This window comes from Pinus tabuliformis, chromosome 9, assembly GCF_031772625.1.
Source record: "Pinus tabuliformis cultivar Carrire ecotype Pingquan chromosome 9, CPIR1, whole genome shotgun sequence".
Lineage (NCBI taxonomy): Eukaryota > Viridiplantae > Streptophyta > Pinopsida > Pinales > Pinaceae > Pinus > Pinus tabuliformis.
Window position 1 is genome coordinate 786,663,723 of NC_142307.1, and position 27,757 is coordinate 786,691,479.

At 38.9% G+C, this 27,757-nt stretch overlaps 1 protein-coding gene and 1 pseudogene across 8 annotated transcripts in view; both read left to right on the forward strand.

Annotated features, from left to right (window-relative positions):
* LOC149151091 (putative serine/threonine-protein kinase) overlaps positions 1–27,757 on the forward strand; it is a 226,933-nt gene that overhangs the window by 114,160 nt on the left and 85,016 nt on the right. For 3 of the 8 annotated variants that reach the window (XM_089437819.1, XM_089437818.1, XM_089437822.1), the window contains exons 2-5: positions 15,898–16,049; positions 16,297–16,412; positions 23,633–23,843; positions 24,097–24,334. In XM_089437819.1, coding sequence (XP_089293945.1) covers positions 15,956–16,049; positions 16,297–16,412; positions 23,633–23,843; positions 24,097–24,334 — 659 coding nt within the window. In that variant the 5' untranslated portion in view covers positions 15,898–15,955. The remainder of the gene's footprint in view (positions 1–15,897; positions 16,050–16,296; positions 16,413–23,632; positions 23,844–24,096; positions 24,335–27,757) is intronic. The other 5 variants (XM_089437821.1, XM_089437820.1, XM_089437825.1 and 2 more) reach the window with 3 other exon arrangements.
* Positions 12,470–13,160, forward strand: LOC149151092 (pyruvate kinase 1, cytosolic pseudogene; annotated as a pseudogene).

A 27,757-nucleotide genomic window follows, 5' to 3' on the forward strand; every position in this document is an offset into this window, starting at 1 on the left:
TGGGAGAGGGCCAGAGACCCGTGAATTGTCCAATGAGCCCTCGTTCAGCTAGGTTCAGCGCAGTCCAGCACGGGTGTTCCGCAGGCAGCTCTACCGAAGGGATGGATTCGGCTTTCTTAACAAATTTCTGCTGGTTCGAGTTTGCTTTCCTCTTGCCACAGGAGGCTACCAATCTCTTGAAGGCGACAATCTCAGGAGGGGGGGAAGGGGGGCCCCCTCCGACGTCCATACTGGTTGGACTCAAAATTTTGATGAGGAGGCTCACCGCGCAGAGCTATCTCCACACACTGGATGGTCTCAACAGCAGGACGCTGTCGAGAGAGCTCAGTGGGAGCGACAGTGGCAAGGCGTGCTCAAGAGCTGAACCCTAATCTCCTCAAGCTTTTGTGGAATTTTCACAACTAATTAACTCATGGAGAATTAATTAATTTATTTTCAAACAGCTGTTAAGTTCAAATTCAAATTTTACTTCCTATTTTTAGTCCAGGGATTGACTAAAATAGGAATCCATACTGAACTGTTAAAAATAAAATGCTATTTTTAGCACTTCCATTTTTCATTCCTTGTTGCCCAATCCAGCACTGGTACTCAAACTGCTATTTATAGCAGTGCTATTTTTAGCATTTTTTGTTGCCATTTTCAACATTGAAGACTGGGCATACATTCTTCAAAATCAAGGTCATTAGCAACATCATCTTTTTGACTTTTGCCTATATCTTTTCTAAGTCTCTTGTTTTTTTCCCTTTTTTGTTTGGTAGGCTTCAATCAGACTTAGCATCTCTGCTTTAAGATTGTCAGAAACTTTCTTACAAGGTTTTACTTGCCCTCTCCAATGTGCTAGGTGTTCTTCAATCCTATGTATCCACCCACCCTTAACTTCCTACAATAGTTGCATATTTTTATCCCATGTTCATTTAAATGGTAGTGAACCCATGCTGGATCATTCTTGTTTTTGGGGGCCAGGACAACTTCTACAACAACAAATAAAAATCTGCATAGAAAACTCTAGGAATTTTAAATTTATAGGGCAAAAGAACAATTATTTAGAGAAAAATAAAAGAGGAATAGAAGCCATTGCCTTGAGAAGATCTCTAAATGTTGAGAAGAAAAGATCCCCAAACAGTAAAAAAATTAGATTTTTGATTCTGTAGCAGCCCACATGGATCTAAAAACTACCTCTTCAATCAGCTCCAAAATCTCCCTTACAAATCTGCCAATGAAATTTCTTAGAATAACGCTGCAAAACAAAAATTGTTTAGAGAAAATAGAAGAAGATAGGGGGCCATAACAACTTTTGCAACGAAAATTAAAACTTTGCATACGATTTTTTAATTTCTAGGGAAAAAACAAATTTTTAGAGAAAAATAGAATTAGAACAGATGCCATGAAATACCTTGACTTGTTAATTTGGGGTAGCATTGGATGTGCTCTAGGCCTCAAATTTTGCAGGGAGGTTTGGGCACATGTATTCCAAAGAACCCAGAAAGTGTTTTGGGAAATTCTACCCGAGACAATTTTATTAAAATAATTAATATTTTTTAATGGGACCCCAAGTCTAAACTTAGGAAATTAAACATATTAATGGGTATTAATCTAATCGTGGGTGTAACTTCTAGAAGAAGATGAGGATCAAGCTAAAATGATCTTAGCCATTGATTAGCTTTTAATCTGGGCCGTTGAATGTCAAAGAGAAGGTTATTTAAGGGAGCTTGAGCGTCATTTGGAAAACACACCGAGAGATCAGGGGATCGAATTTCTGAAGTGAGAAGTTCTCAGGAGGATCTATTGATCGAGTAGATTTCTTGCAATTGAGGGGCAGAGGTAGCATCCGGAGAGCGAGATTTTCTCAGCCGGAGAATCATCAACAGAGAGGCAAAGAGTGATCCAACAACTCTCACACAGAGGTTGACGCAGGGCCATGCAGAGGCAGCACAGAGGGTGAGAGAGAGTCCGAAATTTTGCAGCAGAGTCAGTTTCAAAAGCTGAGAGCCGGGGTGTGAGACCGGGAGGCTAAGAGGAGTGACTCCCGGTAGCAAATCGATCAGCTAGCTGGGTGATGTAGTGCCTAGAGGGATTGTCGCAGGGATTGCGTGAGGATTGCGCAGAGGCAGCTCATCCAGTGTTTGGATCAACCGAGATTTTTCTCAATGATTGTGTGAGGTAATCTCTCACAAATCTTTCTGCCAGTATTTCTCTCTGTAATTGAATAACTCGAGAGGTATTTAGAGATGTATTCAGAATTTGCTACTGCTTAATAACATTAAACCCTCAGAACTGCTGCACCTGTTTTCACGCATTGGGTTTTTCCGGGGACATTTGTCCAAAAGTAACGGTGTCATTTGTGTTGTGTTTTATTTCTTGCTCAGTCTCTTGTTTCCGCATAATATTTAATTAAGTGAAGGCTGCAGTATATGTATTTCGATATTTGCTGTAGGAAACTGCAAGTAATTTGTTTGAAGGAATTTAACAAAAATGAGAAATATCATCAGTTGCTGCAGTAGGAATTTCAGTTTAGGAATTTTCACATGGTATCAAAGCTGCAGGTGAAGTAAGAAGAGCAGAGTCGGTAGATCCAATGTTGAGTAGAAGAGGGAAATCAAAAAGTTGCAGGAGGCAGCAATTCGAAACCCAGAGGGTTTACGCAGTTCTTAGCCGAAGGGCTGAAATTTCGAGGCAATCTCTCTTCGAGTGAGTCAATGGAGAGAAGAGCTTCTAGATCGAGTTTTTGTCGGGGCAGAGGGAGAAGCGTTGAAGCCTTAGCGTGAGGTGAGCTGGTGGGACGCAGATTTTTCTACAGATAGTTTGCTGGGTCGAAAATCGTTAGAAGAAAGAGGAGAAGCACGACTGAGGGAATTTCTTTCTCAGAGAATTCCTAGCCAAGGAATTCGAATTCTCTAGAGCTGAGCAACAACAAGGGGCAACAATTTTACTAGCTCTAGCAAGGAGTGCGTAGGCTAGCCCAACAACAACACAGAGGAGAGAGGAGGTCATTCGACTTTCTATTTTTGGCAAAAATGGCAACCAGTGGCTTGAGGGATCATGACAGGTTGGATAGATCATCCAACTATGTCATCTGGAAGGTTAGAATGTCATTCCTTCTAGATGAGCATTCCCTCAAGACATATGTCGATAGCGTTGTGGTTGTCCCTGCAGATGCAGATCCATTGAAGAAGTACAAATCAGAAATGGCGAAGGCCAAGAGGATGATCCTTGATGGAGTAAAGGATCACGTAGTGTGTCATGTCACTAGTAGAGGAACTACTAAGGAGCTATGGGATGCCTTGGCTACGTTATATCAGGGATCTTCCGAGCAGTGAAAGATGTACTTGGAGCAGAAGCTGAGATCTGCTCAGATGCAGAAGGGAGAGCATGTGGATCCATTCATCACGAAGCTTAAGGAGACCCGTGATGAATTGTTTGCTGTAGGGCATACACCTTAGGATTTAGAGTTGGTTAGATTGGCCCTCAATTTTGTCTCAGATGAGTGGCAAGTCTTTGTCCAGAGTATCCTGGGCAGAGCAACATTGCCAAATTGGGATGAGATGTGGGCAAATCTAAAACAAGAGGAGCTGAGGAGAGACTTAGTCAAGGTTAAACTTGATGGAAGCAACAACAGTGGGTCGAAGCCCAAGGAGGAGGAGGATAATGCAACCCTTGCATCGAAGGGACAACAGGAGCAACGAAGACGTAAGAAGGACGTCTCAAAGATCAAGTGTTTCGGGTGTGGTGAGATGGGTCACTACGCTACTCAATGTCCTCTCAAGAAGAAGGACAAGGATGAGAAGCACGATTCGAAGGCTGTGCCCGCAAAGATCGAAGAGGAGTTCGCCACGACAACTGAGATACCTCCAAGAAGGAGGTTGGATGATTTGGAGCTGTAGTTTGAAAGAGCTACCGATGGGCAGGATCCTTGAGGAGTCCACCTCTTGGATCAATACCTTCGAGAGCCCAGTTTTGAGGTAGCAAGATGGACTAGTGTCGAATGTTGCCGAGGAGCGTCGGAGAGTCAATTGGAGTGGCTAGGAGCGCTAGAGTCTGAGCAGCGCAGAGCAGAGTTGACAGTATTGCAAATGGCACAAAGCAGAGGTCAACAACAACACAGTATATTCAGAGGGTCAGTGCAAAGACTATGAGCAGTCAGGCTCCAACATTTACATGATATCATATTGAACATAGTTAGTTCAGTAATGTTGGATGTTTTTCTGTTGCTGATGGAGTAAGAACAACAGTTTGCAGTGCAGTGGCAGTGCTAGCAGCAGCACAGATGCAATACTTGAGAGGGAACTATAGTACGGATGCAGTGTTGGTAGTGGCAGTGTTAGCAGCAGTACAGTTACATCAACAACACAGTGGTTGGTGGAAAGCATGTCAGACATCAACAACACAAAGGACGATGCTTCAGAGTCAGAGCAGTATGCAACAACATATATTGCTAGAGCACATTCCTCGCTAAGAGGGAGTGTTGATTTGGGGTAGCATCGGATGTGCTCTAGGTGTCAAATTTTGTAGGGAGGCTTGGGCGCATGTATTCCAAAGAACCCAGAAAGCGTTTTGGGAAATTCCACACAAAGACAATTTTATTAAAATAATTAATATTTTTTAATGGGACCCTAAGTCTAAACTTAGGAAATTAAAAATATTAATGGGTATTAATCTAATTGTGGGTGTAACTTCTAGAAGAAGATGAGGATCAAGCTAAAATGATCCTAGCCATTCATTAGTGTTAATTTTTGGTATGTTCTATGCTAGAGCAATTTATTTGAATTTTCACAATTGGCAATCACATCAGCATTATGATAAACTGTAGATAGAACATAAATATAAAACGCAGAAGACAAGCCAAGACAAGAGGACACAAGATATGGCGCAAGCCAGGGACAAACCCCACAATGTGTGGGGAAACCCTTTGATCAAATCTTCTTTTATCTTCAAAGTTCAGCAGAGAGAGAGAGATAGAGTACAATGATTTTAAGTCAATACTTGACTTGCCAAATAGGAGATCAGACATCAGAGATCTTCACCTTGAAGATGACACAATGAGGTTGCAGATCTGATCCCAAGGACTGAAGATATGTAGCAGATGAACAGCTCAGTCAGTTACCCATATTACTGAAGCTTTCCTTCCATAAGACTCTCCTTCCTTTGCCGATTCACTGATCATGTCAAGGCTGCTAATCTGGTACCTTTCATAAGGACTGGTGCATGGCAGACCTGGTCATTTGTTAGGGCACCCTCTGAGAGCCACAACACCTTAACCATGCCCCACAGTTCACCTGATTACTGCAGCTAGCTTTCATACAATCCTCCAATGATACGCTGCCTTATAGGGCTGCTTACCTTCTGAACGCAGCTACTAAATAAAGGCCTCCAACTGCTGGCTATGGCCTGCGGCCTAGCCCATCAGTGGACTGTAACTTTAGTCCCTTCAAACAGTGATCCAAACAGCTCCTTAAACTACTGTCCCTAGCTCCTCCCTTTTGCGGATTCTTTTGCTCAGCACACCGAGATCAAGAACAGCTTGATTATGCCCAAACAATCCTGAAATAGGCCACGCTGTTACCTACAGCAATGTAGCATTATGTCAGCGGCTTAGGTGACAGCAACTGGGTCTCTTTGAGCTGCGTATAAGGGCTCTCCTTACTGCGGCTAAGGGCACTACTATACAGCTGCTTAAGACCTCCATTTGCTGTGGCTGGAACCTCCTTCTTTGACTGCGGCTAAGGCAGATTATGACAGTGGATAAGGAGTCTCTTTCTTGCTGCATATAGGGTCAATAGACAATGGATTCAAACCTTCATTTAGGGCCTATATTAGCCCTCCTCTCATCTGCGGATGGAGCCTCTTGAGACAGCGTATAGGGGCTTATTCATGCTGCACATAAGTCTCCTCTTATCTGCATTTAGATCTTCTTATAAGCCTGCGGCTAGGGCATCATCTGCACTGCGGCTAGGGCACAACTGAACTGTGGCTAGGGCATCAGCTACTGTATATTTTAGGTGTCCCTCCTTCTCCAAAAACCCAAGACGTGGAGAGGAGGAGAACACACCAAGAATGTGTGTTAAAATGACTTCAAATCCTCACCAATTTATACTAGAACGTAGATGATGAATAGACACGTCTATTGGGCTTCTGAGCCTACTCAAGTTTGCTGGTCGGCTTGGTAATAATTATATAAACAAAATAAATTCATATCTCCATAAATACTTATCGGAATCGGATGATCTTTGGATCAATCCTACACCTCTCGACGAGAGGGATCCAATAAAAATATCAGCTGTCATAAATAAGCTGATCCACATGGAGTTTGGCCCTAGTTGCCAATTTAACACTCCCTCTCAACTAGGGAGAACTCCATCCAGTGATCCATAAGTCCGACTGTACAATCTCGGCCATCAGTGCCCTGCACTGCTCTGCCCAACTCTGCTCAGCTCTGCTGGCTCTGCTAGCTTTGCTTTGCTCAGCTCTGCTGAACTATGAAGAAGAAGAATTGATCGAGAATGTCTCATACCATTCTCCACTGACCCGAAGTCAGTCTCAGAGTGCGTACCACTAGTCCCAGACTAGTCTCAGCCGACTCGAAGTCAGCTTCATAGTAAGTACCACTCCTACCACTGGTCCCAGACCAGTATCGCAGTCTCAGAGAGTGTACCACTGGTCCCAGACCAGTTTCAACCGACCCGAAGTCAGTGTCATAGTATGTACCACTCTCACTGGTCCCAGACCAGTACTGCACTGACACAAAGTCAGTCTCGGAGTATGTACCACTGGTCCCAGACCAGTCACAGCTGACCCGAAGTCAGCGTCATGGTATGTACAACTCCCACCACTGGTCCCAGACCAGTATCATTGATCCCAGATCAATGGAGGTCATCCTAGCATAGGGAGTACGGTAGATACAACGATGCGTCCATCGGTACTACTATGGTCCCTAACTTCATTTCCCTGCTCATTGATCAGATGAGAGGTACTTCCCATGAGTCCCAGACTGCATGGGTAGGATGCCTCGACAGGAGAACTTAATCAATCCTGTCCTCACAGGAGAACACATCAATCCTGCTACAATCGCCATGGAGAACACATCAATCCAGGCCTCACAGGAGAACTAATCATCCTGCCACAATCGCCATGGAGAACACATCAATCCAGGCCTCACAGGAGAACTAATCATCCTGCCACACAGGAGAGCGAATCATCCTGTTCCACAAGAGAGCGAATCATCTTGTCCCACAAGAGAGCGAATCATCTTGTTCCAGTGCACACCACCAGGGGAGGGTGAGTCACCCTGTGGTCATATGTTGCTCCAGTAGAACTGCAAGCCCCCCAGAGCTCCCAGAGCTCAATGTATACAACATGTAGGACCCTTCTTCAAAGGTCTCTCGACGACTCCAAGTCGTTCAGGAAAATCACAAATTTGATCTTTCCTAGGGGCTCTGTCCTGTGCATCATCCTAATGCGATGGAGCCTCCTTGCTCATCGACTTACCATGATGTCTATCTGCTGAAGCAATCGACGAATACGGGATTCCTCAATAATCGAATCCCACCTCTGGTTGTCACAGAGAATCACAGTGGTACTCATCATGTGAACAAACAGCTCACTGAAGAGCTTCAGCAACCAGACTGCCTCACAGAAGGCCATACTAGCAGCAATGTATTCTGCCTTGGTGGTGCTCAGAGTCACCGACGTCTGCTTCCTGCTCATCCAGGGTATCGAGGCAGATTCCAAAGAGAAAGAGCACTTAAAAGTGCTTTAGTGATCCTCCACACTGCCTGCCCATTCAGCATTCGAATAATAATGCAATTTCATCTTTTCGGCAGTGTATCTCAATCCATGAGAGATTGTGCCCTGAAGATACCTCAGAAGATTCTTGGCACCAATCCAGTGAGGCTCAATCAAATATGAGCTCACCATGCTAACTGCAACACAGATGTCCGGACAGAGGTTCTCCAAGAACATCAACGCGAATGAGTTTATAAAACTCAAGGCATTTCCCAAATCAGGTCCGACATCACTACCATATAACTTCTGAAAGTTAAGACCCTTGAGGTAGTCACAGGCTTGCAGCTTATCTTTTCACATTCAGAATCCAACTCCCTCTATCTCCTATAAATGAGAGGGTCTGCACCTGTCAGACATAGGTGCCGGTATGAGAGGTTTATCATCCACAACCTTCGAGTAATGGTTTGGATCAGTTTCACTCCTGGTGAGTCTCAGCTGCATTAGACAGCTATCAATCCTCTCATACTATGCCCGAGGTGTTTTGCTTCAAGCCATAGAGAGCTTTCTTCCACCTGTATACATGAGATTCCCGATCATGAGTCTTAAACTCCTCGGGTTGTTCCAAGCCTGTGGACCTGCTGCATGAAGGGAATGGTCCCCTTATAATATTTTCCTTCGGTACATTTCAGACATGTACCTACATGCTCCTCTTTGAATTCAAGCATCCGAGTCACCATCTGACTCACAGACCTCCAGTGCTGAGTCAACGGACATGGTCCCCAGTGGACTTCTAGCAACTTGATACAACCCAGAACTCAAAACATCTTAACAAGATATATTTTCAAACACGTACCTTTCCATTGATAAGTGCCATCTTGTAACCTTTGATTTCCATTTCCGAGATGGTCATCGGGTTCTTCTTGCGATCAGGTACATAAAAGAGATTCAGGGGTTTCTTGCTTTCGTGGAGGAGTCGACCACTTCCTTGATGACCTGCATTACCAGTCATTCCTTTGATTATTGAAGATGTCCCAGGAATGATTGTTATCTTCATCAAGAGATGTGTCCCTGCCATTCGGACACTCCTTCGCATAACGGCCGAACTTATTTCAACAAGGCATCTGCCTTTCCTTTCACCCTTAGAACCGAACTTCCCAATGAAGGGATCATTAGATGGGCCATCAGAAACTTTGCTGCGCCATTCTGATAACATTCTCTGCTTTGACTTCACCCTAGGTGAATTATGGGGAACCCATTGATCCTTCTGTCTTGTCCCAACTGCCTTTGGTGATTGCTCTTTCACTCTTGCTTGGGCATTGTCTTCACCTCAGCTCTGATACCATGTTAATTTTTGGTATGTTCTATGCTAGAGCAATTTATTTGAATTTTCACAATTGGCAATCACATCAGCATTATGATAAACTGCAGATAGAACATAAATATAAAACGCAGAAGACAAGCCAAGACAAGAGGACACAAGATATGGCGCAAGCCAGGGACAAACCCCACAATGTGTGGGGAAACCCTTTGATCAAATCTTCTTTTATCTTCAAAGTTCAGCAGAGAGAGAGAGATAGAGTACAATGATTTTAAGTCAATACTTGACTTGCCAAATAGGAGATCAGACATCAGAGATCTTCACCTTGAAGATGACACAATGAGGTTGCAGATCTGATCCCAAGGACTGAAGATATGTAGCAGATGAACAGCTCAGTCAGTTACCCATATTACTGAAGCTTTCCTTCCATAAGACTCTCCTTCCTTTGCCGATTCACTGATCATGTCAAGGCTGCTAATCTGGTACCTTTCATAAGGACTGGTGCATGGCAGACCTGGTCATTTGTTAGGGCACCCTCTGAGAGCCACAACACCTTAACCATGCCCCACAGTTCACCTGATTACTGCAGCTAGCTTTCATACAATCCTCCAATGATACGCTGCCTTATAGGGCTGCTTACCTTCTGAACGCAGCTACTAAATAAAGGCCTCCAACTGCTGGCTATGGCCTGCGGCCTAGCCCATCAGTGGACTGTAACTTTAGTCCCTTCAAACAGTGATCCAAACAGCTCCTTAAACTACTGTCCCTAGCTCCTCCCTTTTGCGGATTCTTTTGCTCAGCACACCGAGATCAAGAACAGCTTGATTATGCCCAAACAATCCTGAAATAGGCCACGCTGTTACCTACAGCAATGTAGCATTATGTCAGCGGCTTAGGTGACAGCAACTGGGTCTCTTTGAGCTGCGTATAAGGGCTCTCCTTACTGCGGCTAAGGGCACTACTGTACAGCTGCTTAAGACCTCCATTTGCTGTGGCTGGAACCTCCTTCTTTGACTGCGGCTAAGGCAGATTATGACAGTGGATAAGGAGTCTCTTTCTTGCTGCATATAGGGTCAATAGACAATGGATTCAAACCTTCATTTAGGGCCTATATTAGCCCTCCTCTCATCTGCGGATGGAGCCTCTTGAGACAGCGTATAGGGGCTTATTCATGCTGCACATAAGTCTCCTCTTATCTGCATTTAGATCTTCTTATAAGCCTGCGGCTAGGGCATCATCTGCACTGCGGCTAGGGCACAACTGAACTGTGGCTAGGGCATCAGCTACTGTATATTTTAGGTGTCCCTCCTTCTCCAAAAACCAAAGACGTGGAGAGGAGGAGAACACACCAAGAATGTGTGTTAAAATGACTTCAAATCCTCACCAATTTATACTAGAACGTAGATGATGAGTAGACACGTCTATTGGGCTTCTGAGCCTACTCAAGTTTGCTGGTCGGCTTGGTAATAATTATATAAACAAAATAAATTCATATCTCCATAAATACTTATCGGAATCGGATGATCTTTGGATCAATCCTACACCTCTCGACGAGAGGGATCCAATAAAAATATCAGCTGTCATAAATAAGCTGATCCACATGGAGTTTGGCCCTAGTTGCCAATTTAACAATTAGCTTTTAATTTGGGCTGTTGAATGTCAACGCAAAGATTAGGTAAGGGAGTTTGAGGGTCATTTGGAAAACACACCGAGAGACCAAGAGATCGAATTTCTGAAGTGAGAAGTTCTCAGGAGGAAATTTTGATCGAGTAGATTTCTTGCAGTTGAGAGGCAGAGATAGCATCCGGAGAGAGAGATTTTCTCAGCCGGAGAATCATCAGTAGAGAGAGGCAAAGAGTGATCCAACAGCTCTCACGCAGAGGCTGATGCAGGCCACACAAAGGCAGTGCAGAGGGTGAGAGAGAGTTCGAAATTTTGCAGCAGAGTCAGTTTCAGAAGGCGGGAGCCGGGGTTTGAGACCGGGAGGCCTTGAGCAGTGATTATGGGCAGCAAATTGATCAGTCGGTTGGGTGACGCAGTGCCTAGAGGGATTGACCCAGGGATTGCGTGAGGACTGCGCAGAGGCAGCGCAGGGCCTGCCAGAGGCAGCTCATCCAGTGTCTGGATTAGTCGGGATTTTTCTCAATGATTGTGTGAGGTAATCTCACAAATCTTTCTGCTAGTATTTCTCTCTATAACTGAATAACCCGTGAGGTATTTATAGATGTATTCAGAGTTTGCTACTGCTTAATAATAATAAACCCTCAGAATTGTTGCACTGGTTTTCCCGCATTGGGTTTTTTCGGCGACATTTGTCCAAAAATAATGGTGTCATTTGTGTTGTATTTTCTTTTCTGCTCAGTCTTTTGTTTCCACATAATATTTAATTAAGTGAAGGCTGCAGTGTATGTATTTCGATATTTGCCATAGGAAACTGCAAGTAATTTGTTTGAAGGAATTTAACAAATAGGAGAAATATCATCAGTTGCTGCAGTAGGAATTCCGGTTTAGGAATTTTCACATGACTTACCCTCTAAATTTTCAGAAGAGAATCAGCGCCAAACAATAGAGAAATCAGCTTTGTAGCAGCCCCCACAAAATTTAAAAATTGCCCCTTCAATCAGCTCCAAAAACCTCTCAGCAACACCCAAAGATCTTTGGGAAAAAAACTCTTTGAAGCAGCTCCAAAATATCCCTTAGTAATCAGCCCAACAGATCTCCAACCAACTCTTTAAATCTGCTCAACAACTTCCTCAGAATAGCCCTGTAAAATCTCTCCAATTTTCCTCAAGAAATTTCAAGAAGCTCAAATGAATAGTGTGAGTGAAAGAGAAGGGGTGGGTGTGTTTAAATAGGTTTAGGGGAGGCCTAGGGCTTCATTAGATGTGGGCCACCCAAATGAAAAATAATAAATAGAAAAAAATGCAATTTTTTTAGGCTGGCCTGCGAGTCTACATACCGCACGGAACTTGTCCCGATCTGACTGGTTCGGTGAAATAGGTCAGTTTGGTACTGAAGCCCAAACCAGACTGTTTTGGGTCCCAAACGGCCGGACCGGCCAGTTCCGCCAGTTCTGTTAACATTGCTTCGCATGAGAGTCACGTGACCATTTATTAATGCTACATGCAAAGCATTACAATTAGGACATCATATATGTGGCCTATTCTGATGTTGTGCAGATGTTATGTTTCAATAGAAGAGAATAGGCATCCATAGACTGCTGTTCGGCTGACTGCTGTTTGCAAGCCAGCTTTGGCTCCCACTGTCAATCTTCATTATTTTAGCCTGCAGCCCTCTGATAGCACCAGCCCATTTGATGTTCAAAAATCACTCTGAAGGAAAATATATGCAACCTCAATAGTTACCTGCACGGGTGTCTATTTTGATCATCTCATCTGAAGATGGGAGCCCAAGACATATGGCAGTGCAGCAATGTCTCTATCATATACAACCACAAGTGGCTCTCAAGTTCATATTGATCCTCCAACACTAAGTGATATAGAAAGATGCATGTTATCACAACTTGGGGTGTTCACAGCAGCATTGATTTTAGTTCTTTATCATACGCATGACATGCTGAAGACATTAGGCAAACCTGTGCTTTTCTTGATGAGCTTGGGAATCTTCAACAGACACAGATATTTGCTGAGGGTGTGGAGCACTTTGACAACATCTTGCAAGAGTCAGATGGTATTATTGTTTAACAGGGTAATTTAGTCATAGATCTTCTACCAGAGAAGGTGTTTTTATTCCAGAATGTTGGTGTGCACAACTGTAACATGGCTGGAAAACCTACTGTAGACACACATGTTGTTGCCAGTACGTTGCTAATCTACAACTGACATGCAAATAAGCAATTGATGTAGCGTATGGTGTTCTGGATGGTACACATGCAATTCTATTTGGTGTAGGAACTTTCCGTGGATTATACCTCTTTGTGACTATCTCAACAAAGATCTGTGCGGAAGCAGAGAAGGTGTACAATCAAGCTATTTATTTTAGGACTATGAAATATATAGATGAACCAATGAATCACTTGGTATCTAGTGCAACTATTTATGGGTTTGGAGGACTGATGTTATTAATCCATCATGTTATAGTCAGGAGCTATAGATTTTCCTAGATTCGTTGCAGCCAGCACTGTATGGCCAGCAGCTATAGATTGCTTATTTTTATTGCAGCCTGTACCTATAGATTGCTTAGATTCATTGCAGCCTGCATTGTACAACACATTGCTGACAATCAGCACTGCCCTCTCTCATATTACAGCAAGCCGACTCAAGCTCAAACAATTTAGCACCTTTCTTAAACAGGGAAGAAAGTAGGGATACTTTCCTTCTAAACAGCCTGAGGAATTGATATGTCCCATAAAGCCTGTTGGGCATTAACGAGGGGCGTAGTGTTTAACTGTTAGTTTTGTTACACTTTCCTTCTGGCTAGTTTGTGAGTGATTAGTTTGTTACGCTTTTGTTCCTTCATGTTCATTGAGTTGTTAACTATTGAGATACGGTTAACCTTTATTATGATGGATCTCCTTGTTCTGGGTAGTTGTTATGTACATATTTTTAGTATCTATAATATCAAGATTCAGTCAACTTTGATTATTATTGATCTCAGTTTTCTTTTATGATTAGAGGAATCGGCAATTGAGGCAGTTTCATAATTGATCTCTTTCCATTATATTACCTGTAAATAATAAATTGAAGAAGGCACAAAGCAGACGTGTTTTATTCAGCCATTCTTGTTTCTTGTTCATTTCAGTGTCAGCACATATCATTTAATAATTCCAACGAAGGTGCTTGATAATACAACAAAAAGCTATAGTAGAAACAGGCTAAAGCACGAAAATCTTTTTCCCAGTCAACACTAATAGGCCTCCATTTATGAATCACTTATATCTTCTTGGAGCTAAAAAATATACCTTGGCCGGCCTACTTATCAACCTCTTCCTTAATAAAATTACACCTCGAAAGATTGCCATTCAATTTTTTCTTCAGTAGGACATTGCATATTATGTAAATGTTGAAAAATATACCTTGGCCGGCCTAGTTATCAACCTCTTCCTTAATAAAATTACACCTCGAAAGATTGCCATTCTATTTTTTCTTCAGTAGGACATTGCATATTATGTAAATGTTCAAAATTTACTTGTTAAGATAGTAGTGCCTGCTGCACAATCCAATAGGTAATCAGCTATTAGATGTTACCTTGTTGGATACACAATCATCCACACACATTCATATGGCTAAAACTTATTCGTCACCAACAAAATTAGTGCTCCAAGTGAAGATTTGTATGGTTGAATGAATCCTTTGTTCTAAACTTTGCTGATTTGTTACCCTTTTTAAAGCCTAGTTCAATCTTTCAGTCAAATATAATTAGCATAGATTCATCTTAACCCCAGATCTAGTAATCTGGTAAGCACAGTGAGATAAAAAAGAAATTAAAACTTAACCCATTCATACTTAAAATTCCATGCTGGTTTCTTTATAATTGATTATAGTGGTTCTTAAAGTTTCTAGTATTTTTTATCATCAATTATTTGTTAATATTATTATGATCTGCTTTTAAAATCACTTTTACAAATTTTAAGTTTTTTTTTTATTTTTTTTATTTTTCAATTTCATTTATGATTGTGTTATACATGACATATCTACCTTGGCTTTAAATGCACCTCATTACTCTTGGTGCAATGATTGCATTTTATGTAAACTGCAACCTTCTTTGAAAGGTTATCAATAAAAACGTTCCAATTCTGTTTTAGAAGATGTATCATCTTGAACTAGACTTCATTTTCACCATCCTTTGATTTTTTCTTGATGAAAATATCATTACAACAACTTTTAGGATTTTCTGTAGCCATTTTGAGATGGACTCAGAAGCTTCAAAGGAAGTTCTTTCAGTTTCACAAACGTAATCAAGAACAGTGTCGTCACACTCAGACTCTTTTAAGACTTGGCTGGCCTCTGACTTGGGGAGTCTTTGGTGGCTCTTTTCAGACCTGGCAAAGAGAAAATAATACTCAAAATATGGTATGGCGATTTTCAGAGGAGTCTAGCGAATGGGGAGTATGACAGAAGAGTTTCTAGGAGTTACTCATCCCGGTGGTGACTCGGTGAGACTCATCCAGACACGGGAGTCTGAAAACAGTCTGACAATGTTGATGAAGAATGCGGTTTGGAGAAAAAATACATATGCTGCGAGTCAACAACTGCTTTTTAACCAGAATGACATCATACCTTTCAATCTTTCATGATATCAAAATCAAAGTTACCCTCATATTATTGAATAACAATTGGGACTCGAGATCCTACTATTGTCTTGAACAACTCAGTTTTGAATGCAAGCTTGTCAATGCATTCTGCAAACAGACACAAATTATGAGAGAAATCAGTTTCTATCAAGGTGGTGGCTTCTACCTCATTAATTGTGGGTCCAATAATTACCAAATTAGTATTTTACAGTTCTTGGAAAGGCTTATTCAGTCCATCAGGAAGAATCTTTCAAGTGGATTTCTTCTTGCGTACCAGTCCAGAATTCCACATTTTCTCCTTTGGAGGTTAATTGGCACTCCTTGCAAGCAAGGACAATATTTTTTGATTTTTTTTGTCCCTAATAGTTAGAGGGATCCTGTGGATGCTGGGTAACCATAACTTAGGATCCTGTGGATATTGGGTAACCATAATTTAGGATCCTGTGGATGCTGGGTAAACATAATTTATCTTATGTGATCTTGTTATGCTTCATTTATTGGTTGTTTGAAGAGGTTTTCCTTCTTTTGTTAGTGTCTGCATACTTGAATAATATTCCATAGTTGTTGATCTCAAATGCTGTTATTTCATATTGATACTGTCTTGCAGACTTATATTCCAAGTTGGCTTTTAAAACACAATTTTTAAGTGGAATACAATAACGCAGATGCTGACCGCAGCTATGAGCTTTTGTTGCTTTGATTCCTTCTGGAAGAAGAAAACATCAAAAGATGAAGCACCACAAAATGAAATAGGGGATGGTGAGTTTTATATCCCATTTAATGTTAATAATGTATGGTTTTCGAAGTATGAAATCTTTAGTAACTAGCTACACTACTCATCAATGAGGCCTGCAATTCATTCATTTCCATTTCTTCTCTACTGTTTGTTCCTGTATATGGTTCCTTACAAAATGGCCCCTAGATTGATACCTCTTTTAATTTATTATTGGCTACATATCCTCTAACGACCTACTAATGTGTTGTATTAACTGTTTTCTGACACAAGTCATTTCAAGCATTCCAGATGTTAAGGTTTATCCATACGCCGAGTTGAAAATTGCAACAAACATATTTAACGTGGAGAACAAGATAGGGTCAGGTGGCTTCGGCAGTGTGTACAAGGTACGAGGATTTCTGAAGTATTAAACTTTTCAGCTACTCTGATACTTTCTTTGTTTCCTGGTAAGCATTAAGTTGGAAAATTTCTTTGTTTCTTGGTAAGTTCAGAAGATGGTTGCAGGACTTGTGTTCATATCCAATTTTTAGTAATAGTCGGCCTTGTTCATGTTTTGGCCTTATTTGTCTTTCTGTGTTTTGGATTTCTTCTCGTCTGCTTGGGTAACCAAGAAGAAGAAACCAAAAGATACAAAACATGGCATTTCATAATCATTCTTTAGAAAACCTCCTTTGAACGGTGTAAACTTATGTAGGAACCAGGTGAGATTCCACAGATTGTGAAATGGTGGACAAATAATGAGTTTACTAATAAAGTTTTTTGTTTTACCAAATGAAAAAACACATTTTTGATATTTTGTAGGAAATTAAAAAGTACAATCTTTTGGCTGCATAACAACACACTTGATAATTTAAAAAACTGGGCTGAGAACAAAATCCCGGATGTATTTTAGACCTTAAACATATCTTGAAACTTAATTAAATCCTATTTGAACAGGATCAAATAGATTAAAGAACAAAATAGACAACACATTACCATTAGTGTTATGATCCAACAAGAAGAGGTTCTCAAACTATTGAAAGACAACTTGGCTATGGGACAAAATAGGATGAAACAACAAGCGTATCAACATCACAGTGAAAGGGAATCTGAAGTGGGGGATTGCGTATTTGTGAGACCACAACCATATAAACAAATGTCCCTCAATCAACAAAAGAAGTACAATAAATTAGCTCCAAGGTATTATGGCCCCTATAAGGTCTTACAAAGGATTGGACGTATGGCCTACAAATTGGAGCTGCCTCCATCTTCATGTGTACATCCAGTCTTCCAAGTTTCTTGCTTAAAGAAGGCCATCGGTGATAAGATACCAGTCCAAACTCTTCTACCAAAGAATAATGGAGAAGGGAAAATAATATTAGAACCAAAAACAATTTTGGAAACAAGAACTAAGCAACTAAGAAATCGAGCAATTACTGAGTACCTCATCAAATGGAAGAACCTACCAGTGGAAAATGTGACATGGGAAGATGAGTGTTTCATGCAAAAAAACCCACAGATAGTTAAGTGTTGAGGACAGCAGTTCTTTGAAGGGGAGGGGCATGTTAAGCCCTATATAAGTCTGATGTTAACCCAAAACCCCCTTATTAAGCCTTAGATATTGTGTGATTAGATTTCTATTATTATATTGTTATGTAGGCTAGAACTCCTCATTGTCCAATTCTATTATAATTGTATCCTTTGTATCTTATATATAGATATTATATACTAAGGAAATCTAGTCTTAGGATCATCAAATATTGTCTTGTTCATTGTATTTATTGTATGAGGTTTCCCCCCTCGAAGTGGGCTATAATTATTAGTTTCTTATCAATTTTAAGGTGCAAGGATCATAACAGTTAGATACCTCTGAGATGGAAACTAATTCAGCATCTAATAGTAGAGCTTCCTTGGATAACATATCTGCCATGGCATTATTTTCCCTGTATGTATGAAGAACTTGCACATCATCATATTGCTCCTGTAGTTGGTGGATTTTCCTTTGCCACGATTCTAAATGAAGAACCCTTAAGATAGCTCTTCCATTGAACCAATCCAGAAGGACTTTTGAATTCCCATACAATTTGAATACTTTTTACACATCACATAGTAAGGAGTTCAACTGTAAAATTTGTGCCTTTGTTGATACCTAGCTTGCATTTAATCATCAGATTATGGGAGAAGAAAATGACTATACCCACACCACAAACATCCCTCTGACTGGCTCCATCAAAGAATCCCCATACTATACCAGTCTGCAACTCCACATCTCTGATTAACTTGATCTTCTTCCCTTGCAGTGGTTTCACTTGCTCAAGTTAAGTCGATCTTGCATTGTTTGCAATAACTTCAGAGAAAACCTTAGAGTCTTCATACAGAGAGCGGTTTCACAATAGCCAAATTCCCCACAATACAAAGATCGGAAGGAATTTAAGGGAATAGGAAATAAACCTTTGATTCCAAGTCTAGAGACACTCTTCAACCAAGCTTCCATTCCACTAGGCATCAAGGTTAAAACAAGAGAAAATTGCCTTCCAAACAGAAATTACAAAAGGACAGTGAATAAATAAATGAGCAATAGACTCCTCATTCATCCGACATAGAACACAAAATCCAGGACCTACCCATCCTCACTTAACAAGAATATCCCAAGTCAATATTTTTCCTTCCAACAACAACAAAAGGAACAACCTGCATTTAAGGGGGCCTTGTTAAGGTGAATTACAACTATCGACTTCCATCTTCTTCCATTGCATGTTACGGAGTTCTGCAATATATTTGACGAACAAAGTAATATTAAAATGCTATAGTTTAGTTTAACTCTTCCAAGTCAATTTTGTGTAAAATCTGGTGATGGGGAAATTTACATAATTTGAGCATTCCAGATTTTTTTAGGACGGTGAATCTATTTATGTATTAAAAACACATTTTAAACAATAAAAATTACTATTCAATCATAAATTGTATTTCCAAATAATATCACAAATTTTGAAGAAAAAACCAAAATATACAAAATTAAGAAAAGTACAATCTTTATTAGAAATTTAATAGAAGTTGAAGAAAAAACCTTGGGGTTTTTTCAATTAAGGTCATCCCTTTAGTTTGTTAAAAACTTAGAAAACTGGATCTTGTTGCGGGAGAGGGATCCCTTGATTTTCAAGTGTTAAAATTTTTTTAAAGAATTATTTTATATTTTGATATTTTGCTAGAGAGAATGGGGTTATGTACCATGTTAGTGGTATTTTTATTAATATAATGAAATTTTTATTAATTTAATGGATTGATAGTGTGTGGTATCTATATATATGTGTGTGTGTGTGTCTGTGTTTATTTAATTTGTTTATGTTATATGAATATGTATATTTATTTATTTCTGAGGTGTATATTAGTTAGTTATAGTGAAGTTTGATTCTTATGAGGTCTCGGGTTCAAACTTCATGTGGTGGGGTTGAGGATGGAAGTCACTTTGGGGAAAACTATCTCAAGGGTTGTTCAAGCTAGACCGAGCCTCGCACAATCATAGTGATAGCATCTCGGCCGAGCCTGACACAATCCTAGTTCCAGCATTTCGACTGAGCCTCACACAATCCTTGTGATAGAACCCCATTTTGGGTTGATTGTTATTTTTCTATCCAATAAATAGGGTGCTCTCGACCTTACTTTAGCTTAGTCCAAAAAAGAAAAAGAAAGAATATACTTATTTACTTGTTTTTTTGTTTGTTAAAATAGAGTATATTGTATATGTGTAAATGTAAATAAATTAATATTGAAGCACCCCATTTTGGGTTGATTGTTATTTTTCTATCCAATAAATAGGGTGGCCTCGACCTAAGTTTGGGCTATTCCAAAAAAAGAAAAAGAAAGAATATACTTATTTACTTGTTTTTTTGGTTGTTGTTAAAATAGAGTATATTGTATATGTGTAAATGTAAATAAAATAATATTGAATTCAAACTATGAAAAACTGTATACTCAGGAATTATATATATATATATATCCCTTTTTTATTTATTTTTTAATTATGTACACTGAACCGTTTAAATGATAATAAATAAATATTTATAAAACAATATAGTCATAATCATAAACATTAATGACATTATTTTTAATTTTATTTCGTAAATAATTATTGTTTTTATAATAATATAATAATAATAATTATTATTATTATTATTTTTATTTTATTTTATTTATTTATTTATGTAATAATGTATATTATTTTAGATAAGGGTAAGATATCCTTAAGGGTTCAAGGCCACTCAAAGTTGTTTAACAACAAAGGTTTGAGCTATTACAACAATATACTCTAAATCTGTTTATCATGTTATTTGTCAGAATTAAATAAGAACAAGAAAATTATTAATCTAATTTTCCAATCACTTAAAATAAATCCAATTAACATACTTATTAAAGACTTAACATGTTATTTTTAAAAATAACCTTTTAAATGAATAAAATAACACTTTCTTCTTCATTATCAAAACTAAATCTAATTAATAATAAAAAAATTGTTTAATATCATTATTTACTTGACGCTATTAAAAAAATTGATAAAAACCTTACTCACGGCTGGCTTCTATTTTATATATATAAGTCAACCAAACACCAAATCTGCACACTTCCCTAACTCCCTCAAATAAATACTCTCAATTTCAGGAAAACTTAAAAATTAACCTCGAAAATGTTCCCATAAAAATGGCACAGCTCTCGATACTCCTGCACTGTCTTCATACAACCACGCATTCTTTTAAACATAAAATAATTATAGTGTCAACATAGAAAATAACTTGAATTTTAAATATAAACTTAAAAAATAACATATTGGAAACATGAAATGTTAAATTTGAAAAAACATAAAATAAGATATGAACACTATCCCCATACACCCGCTCATTGTTTTTACACAGAAAAATCTCAGCCAAGTATCTCTCACTCTAATTGCTTATGTCATTACATGCTCCAACCTTGTAGTATGATGGCTTATCTATGCTTGTGAAAAAATTCCTATTATGCTAGTGGGATTGTGGTTACAGTTGACATGACGCTGTAATTAGTCATTACAGTTTGCCCTCCGCATCATGATGTGTGTGTAACGGGCATTCAATAGTTAGATGGTAAACGAGGTCTAGTTCTGAGGGGACATTGTCTCTATGGAACATTACTCTTGATTCTACCGATGCTTGGTTTGGGAATTTTTTTATATTTGTTGGTTAATTGAGTTTCTCAAGTATGCTTGGTTGCCACTTGAGGTCTATGCCTAGGTGTTTGTTCATACAATTGCTTAGAAATATTTGACATTTTGTCCACTATTAGCTATAGGATTGGTGATTTGTTTGTTTGGGATTGGGAGAACGATGGACTATTTTGATTTACGAGCTATTTACAATGAAATAAAGGCATATGGAGAGGCTATTGGTGTCTTGGGCATGGAATTGGAATATTTTCGGTTGCATCTCAATGTAATGGAGAAGAGGTGGAGGCAATAATGGGAGCTGTTAGTGTAAATTTTGATACAACAGACAAGGCAAATTTCAGTATTAGAAGCAGCAGAGGTCAAGGAACTCTGCAAAAAAATGAACCTGATCATGTTCCTAGTGTCAATGTTTTGCACTGGCCCTTTTCAATGCAATTAATGCACAAAGATTCGTTGGCATTGGTGAAATTTGCTATCTCTCCACCAGTAAAATAGGTTCATGCAATAATGATATCTCAAAATAGGTTACTTAATATGTATAACTCTTCAATTTCTATGAAGGTCGCGTTACTTCAAAGGATCTTTGTTATATTCTTAGTTTTATATGTGATATGGTAAAACCTTTACAAATTTTGGGCGAAGGAAGAGGAAGAATAGCAAATAGGTGAGGGTTTGAATTTCTTCTTTAAAAATTGCATAATGATGTAGACTTCGATCATAAACTTTTATAATATAATAAATTCTCCAATTTATGTAAAAAAAATAAATATGAAAACTAAAACTATAATATAAACATATAAATTCTATCATCATTTAACAACTTATTTTTTTTTTAACCTGTAAAAGATATAAATTATATTTTTAAATTTAAAATAATAATAATTATAATAAAAATATAAACTTAATAATTTAAAAAAATATAAATTATTTTTTATATTTAAAAAATAAAAAAATAAACATATCAACGCTATCAACATCTAATAACCCATTTTGAAATATTTAAAAAATTTAATAAAATGAAACTATAAATAAATATTAAAAAATATAATAAAATGAAATAAAAAAAATTAAAAAATATTCCAATAAATGATGAGCATTTTAAAACTCCTATAGTATTCTCTACCGAGGTGTTGTGTAAAAAGAATAATAGAACTTCCAACCCTTGGTATGACAATGATTGTAAAATTGCCAGAAAAACGATCAAAGATGCTCCTAACGAAACAACAAAACTTGATAAAATAAGTATATACAAACCTTTTATCGAAACGCAGAAAAGATCCTATATTAATAAGAGGCAAGAGCGTCTTCTCCACCTTTCTAAAGCCGAGCCTAGAAAGTTTTGGAGGAATATACTTGTTCGTAAAACAAAAGAAAATAATTTGATCCCCTTGAAGAACTGGGATACTTATCTTAAGAATATTTATGACTCTCTGGACACTATCAGAAGCATCTTAAAAACTTATATAAGAGGAGGATATTTTCTCTTTGGAAGACGTGGAGTTCAGGATTAAGAAAATCCCCAATGGTAAAGCCAGGGATATTGAAGGCTACCAAGTTAAAATTTTCAAAATGGGCAAGTCTATCTTCATTCCTCATATTCACAAGCTTCTCAATTTAGTAGTAAAACATGGCTTCCCTAAGCCTTGGACACAAAGCTTGATTGTGCCTATCTTTAAAAGTGGGGATAAAAACATTCTCTCTAATTATAAGACCATTATGATTAGCCACATCTTAGCAAGTTAGCCAAGCTATATGGGTTCATTTTGGAAAAGAAGATTAGCGTATGGCTTGAAAGCCATGGTAAAAGAGCTAAAAGACACGCTGGTTTTAGAAGACCACACATGTCTACATTATGGCAATCTCCCTTGTTGCTTATAAATTTGTTATTAGGTTTTTCTTCTTGTGAGGGAGTGATTTTTCACATTGCTGTTTTGTGTCCCTGTCACCCATGATTATTCAGCGTATGTTCTATTTTTATTTAGCGTCTTTTCAATATATCTGGTTCATCTCCTTAACTGTTTTTTCAACTCTTCCTCACTTCTTTGTTGGGTTCAACTGTGAGTTTTTCTCGTTGGCCCTTATCCTTTTCTTTTTTGGGCAAGTTTTTAACGAGAGCCTGTTAGTTGTTTTGTAACCAACAAAAAATTGATTGGTTGAAAATTGATACGAGTGACATAAATTGAATTTGTATTTCAAATTTCACAGTGATATTTGGAAATCATTACCATAGTATTCCTGACAGGACTTTCATCTTTGTATATATTTCTTTGTGCAAACAAAGTTAATATGGAGCTTTCCACCTAGTATTTCATTTTCAAATATCGGCCTTAACTGCCTGATAAGCTGCTGCAGGGTTTACCCTTTTTTTAGCGAGTAATTTTGGCGCACCAATTCATCTTTCCTTGATTCGTGGCATATTGACTTAAATCACAGGGAACCCTCAAGGATGGCACAGTGGTAGCAGTAAAACAACTGTCTGCACAATCAAAACAAGGTGTTAAAGAGTTTCTAACTGAGATAGCTACAATCTCCGACGTGCAACATGAAAATCTCGTGAAGCTTCATGGATGCTGTGCAGAAGAAGGACATCGCATTTTGGTCTATGAGTACCTTGAAAATAACAGCATTTCTCAAGCCTTACTAGGTACAACTCTACACTTGTAGATTATCGTAGATTCTGTAGTAAAAAATTGAAAATAATTTAATTATCTTGCCCTTGGAAAATGACAGCACAATTGAAAGTTGTATTAGACGAGGGAAATTACGAAACAAAGCGATAACAAGGAAATAGTCCAACAGGAAAAGAGAACAGGACAGCCAAAATTTGAATGAGAAGTATTAAAACAATTGGATTACAATTTCCTATGAACATGACACACATTACAAATGATTTTCAGGTTCAGATAACACTAGAATGAATATGGATTGGACAATGAGAGCCAAAATCTGCATGGGAACTGCTCGTGGTCTTTCTTATCTTCATGAAGAACTTGTGCCTCACATTGTACACAGGGATATCAAAGCTAGTAATATACTCCTGGACAGAGATCTTAATCCAAAGATTGCAGATTTTGGTCTGGCTAAGCTTTTCCCAGATAATGTTACCCACATTAGTACACGGGTTGCTGGCACAATGTAAGCTTTAAATTTTATCTTTGTGTACTCTCCTTGATGCAATTTATTATTTTCGGTGAAGCAGAAGTGAAATTGAAATTTGAAGTGCTTGCATAGATATATTTTATTTTCACAATGGTCTATACTTTATCGCTAACAATTGAGACTCCATAATAAGAGTAACACAAAATGGATAGTCCATACAATTGGAAAATTATTTAATTGCACCCGGAAGAATGTGTCCTAATAATTGCTCCTAGACAGTTATGCATATTGAATAATTGCATGTCATGCACATATACTTAAATTTGATATATATATGAATGCCTAATATTTTACGGTTCTTCCTTTGCTATAACTGTTTACTTAATGTCTATCCCCACATCACCTATATGGAAATAAGAATACAACAGCTATACACATGCAATGTTTTAAAACTCCGACTCGGACTCCGACTCCGCCGAGGGTCGACTCCGACTCAGTATCGACTCAGCCGGCTCGATTTCAATGACTAGGTCGTCGTAAAAAATACACTAAATATTTTTTTTTTTTTATAAAAAAACATATTTTAAAAGATTTTCATTCATGTTTCCAAAGCTCAAAGTTCAAAGTTCAAACACACAGCATTAGAAATTAAAATATAGATGGAAGACAACATATGATCAAAGTAGGCTCATGAATATATCCATTATATCAAAATGGCACCCAGTGCACTGTCCAATACATACATGATCGAAACAAAAACACATAACCAAGGAGGCTAGAAATGGCCTCTACAACAAAAGTAAACTGTGACCAGGGTCCAGTACTACTGGGCCACTGGCTAGTAGCTACTGCCAGAGGAGCCAAGATCATGTGGATCAATCTCTGGATCATCATCAGAGTTAGACAGGGGGGCCCATGGCTCCTCCTCATCATCATCTCCAACTGCAACTGTAGAAGTGGTAGCACTAGCAGGCTGTGCAGCAGATGCAAGCTGAGATATAGTAGATATGCGGCTGCGCTTCTGTCGTGGTTGAGCAGAGGAAGCGCCTGCAACTGGAGTCCTTGCTGGCTGTGAGGCTGAGGCTGGTAGTACAAGTGGATCGGGATCTGCATTCAACTGAACATCATGTTCGAGTGATGCCTCCATATCTAAATCAAAATCAAGATCCTCATCAGGATCAAACTCTGCTGGATGACTCTCCACTACCCAATCTGATGTTGGATCAATGTCTTCCAACACAATGGGATCTGAATCAGGTCTTTTGTTCAGCAATTGGTTGCGTCTGAGTCGGAGGTTGTATTGGACATACACTAGATCATTTAACCGTTTTTGATCCAAATGGTTTCTCTTCTTTGTGTGAATCCTCTCAAAGACAGACCAATTGCGCTCACACCCAGTAGCACTGCAAGTTTGACTCAAAATACGAATTGCAAACTTTTGCAATTCAGGACAATGGCCACCAAAAGCCTCCCACCATTGTGCTGCAAAAAACATAGGAGTGTAATGAGTTAGCTCAACAAGATTACAAATTATATCCAACTTTCAAACTATAAACGATTTAACAAAATTTAAAAAAACTATTAAGAATTTGAAAATTGAAATTTTTGTTTACCTGGCTCATCTGCTTCTCTTGCAATATTTGCTAGGTTCTTCCCAAAGGTACCTGAGGCATCGCTGAAGGTCGTGACCTGTCGGTCTATCTCCAGCTGATCAGACTCCAATGGGATCATGTGATCAATGCAGTCAATCAGTCCATCTCTAACCTCCCCCCTCAAAGCTCCTGGCTCCTTAGCTTTATAATGATACCATGGGTTCAAAAAATACCCAGTCGCATGTATAGGGCGATGGAGTTGATTGTTCCATCTTTCATTAATGATTGCCCAAATGGGCCCATACTTAGCCACTTTATCCTTGTATGCCCTCTTTATTTGCTCCTTTGCTTGATCCATAGCCTCATAAATGAAGCCCATAGCCAATCTTTCCCCATCCACCAACCGCAACACTTTAACCAGTGGCTCAGCAAGCTTCACAATCTCTGCTGCCTTTCTCCAAAATATTTCTTCATTAACTTTCTTTTTCAATTCTTTTCCTTCTAGTTTGTGAGACCACTGGCTTTGATTCCATTCATCACTGGAGAACAACTTTTGCAAGTTTCTGTGTTGGGAAAGCATAGATTGCAATGTCAAAAAATGAGTAGCAATTCTAGTGATGGCAGGCCTAATAATATCCCTGCCCCCAGTGTATTTCCTCATGAGGCTCAAAATCCACGAATGATTGTAGATAAATTTTGTTATGCTTTTGGCATGATCTACAGTGTTTTTGACCCAATCTAAATTTCCAATATCCTCAAGCATGAGGTCTATGCAATGTGCAGCACATGGGGTCCAAAAGATGGTCTTGTGTTTTTCCTCTAACAGTTTACCAGCAAGAACATAGTTAGAGGCATTATCTGTGATGACTTGAACAACATTAGCCACCCCCACCTCCTCAACAACCTGATCCAATAGCTGAAACAACAATTGCCCATCTTTTACCTTATTAGATGCATCCACTGATTTTAAAAACATGGTTCCCCGTGGGCAGAAGATAAGAAAGTTTATGATGGTACAGTGTCTTTGATCAGTCCATCCATCTGACATGATGGTACATCCTGTTCTTGCCCATAAGTCCTTGAAATCTTTCAAATACTCATTAATGGATGAAATTTCTTTCTGCAAACGATACCCCCTTAGCTCATGCATAGTAGGGCCTTTGAAGCCTTTTCCAGCAGCATGTATGGCATCAAACATAGGCTCATAATATGGTGAACGGGAAGCATTGAAGGGGATATCAACATTATACCACCATCTAGCTATATAATCACAAGTAGTCTCCCTCAATTCTTTCTTCCAATGGTCATCTAAAGTGGGCTGCATTTGACTTTTACTAGGTTGAGGACCATGTGCATCTGATGGAGAGGAGGGAGTGAAATAACTTTTGATATCACCCTTTTTCAAATTCATTCTACCCTTTCCCTTATCTTGAATAGAACCCAAAGAGGGAGGAACATATCAGAAAGGGTTGGATGCATCAGTATGAGGGATAGAGAAAGAACCCTCAAAATCATAATGGGGGTTGGTAGCCTGGGCCATCATTTTTTGTATCTCCCTCTTCCTCCCAATTTCAGCCTCTAACTCTTTTTGCCTAGCCTTATCTTGTTTAAACTTCTCAAAGCCGGCTAACAATTCCTTCCTAATCTCCCCAATTTCTGGTGAGGTACATGGAGTAATTTGGCCTCTAATCCCTGCCAAGTGTTGTTTCAGCCTATTAATGCTCCCAGGACCTTCCTTAATTTTCCTTTGGCAAAATTTGCAATGCATTTGACTATCAACCATTTCAACATATGCCCAAGCAGCATCTTTCACTCTAGGTGCCATTTTTTGACTAGGAAATGAAACCAAACAATCTGAAAATGAAAA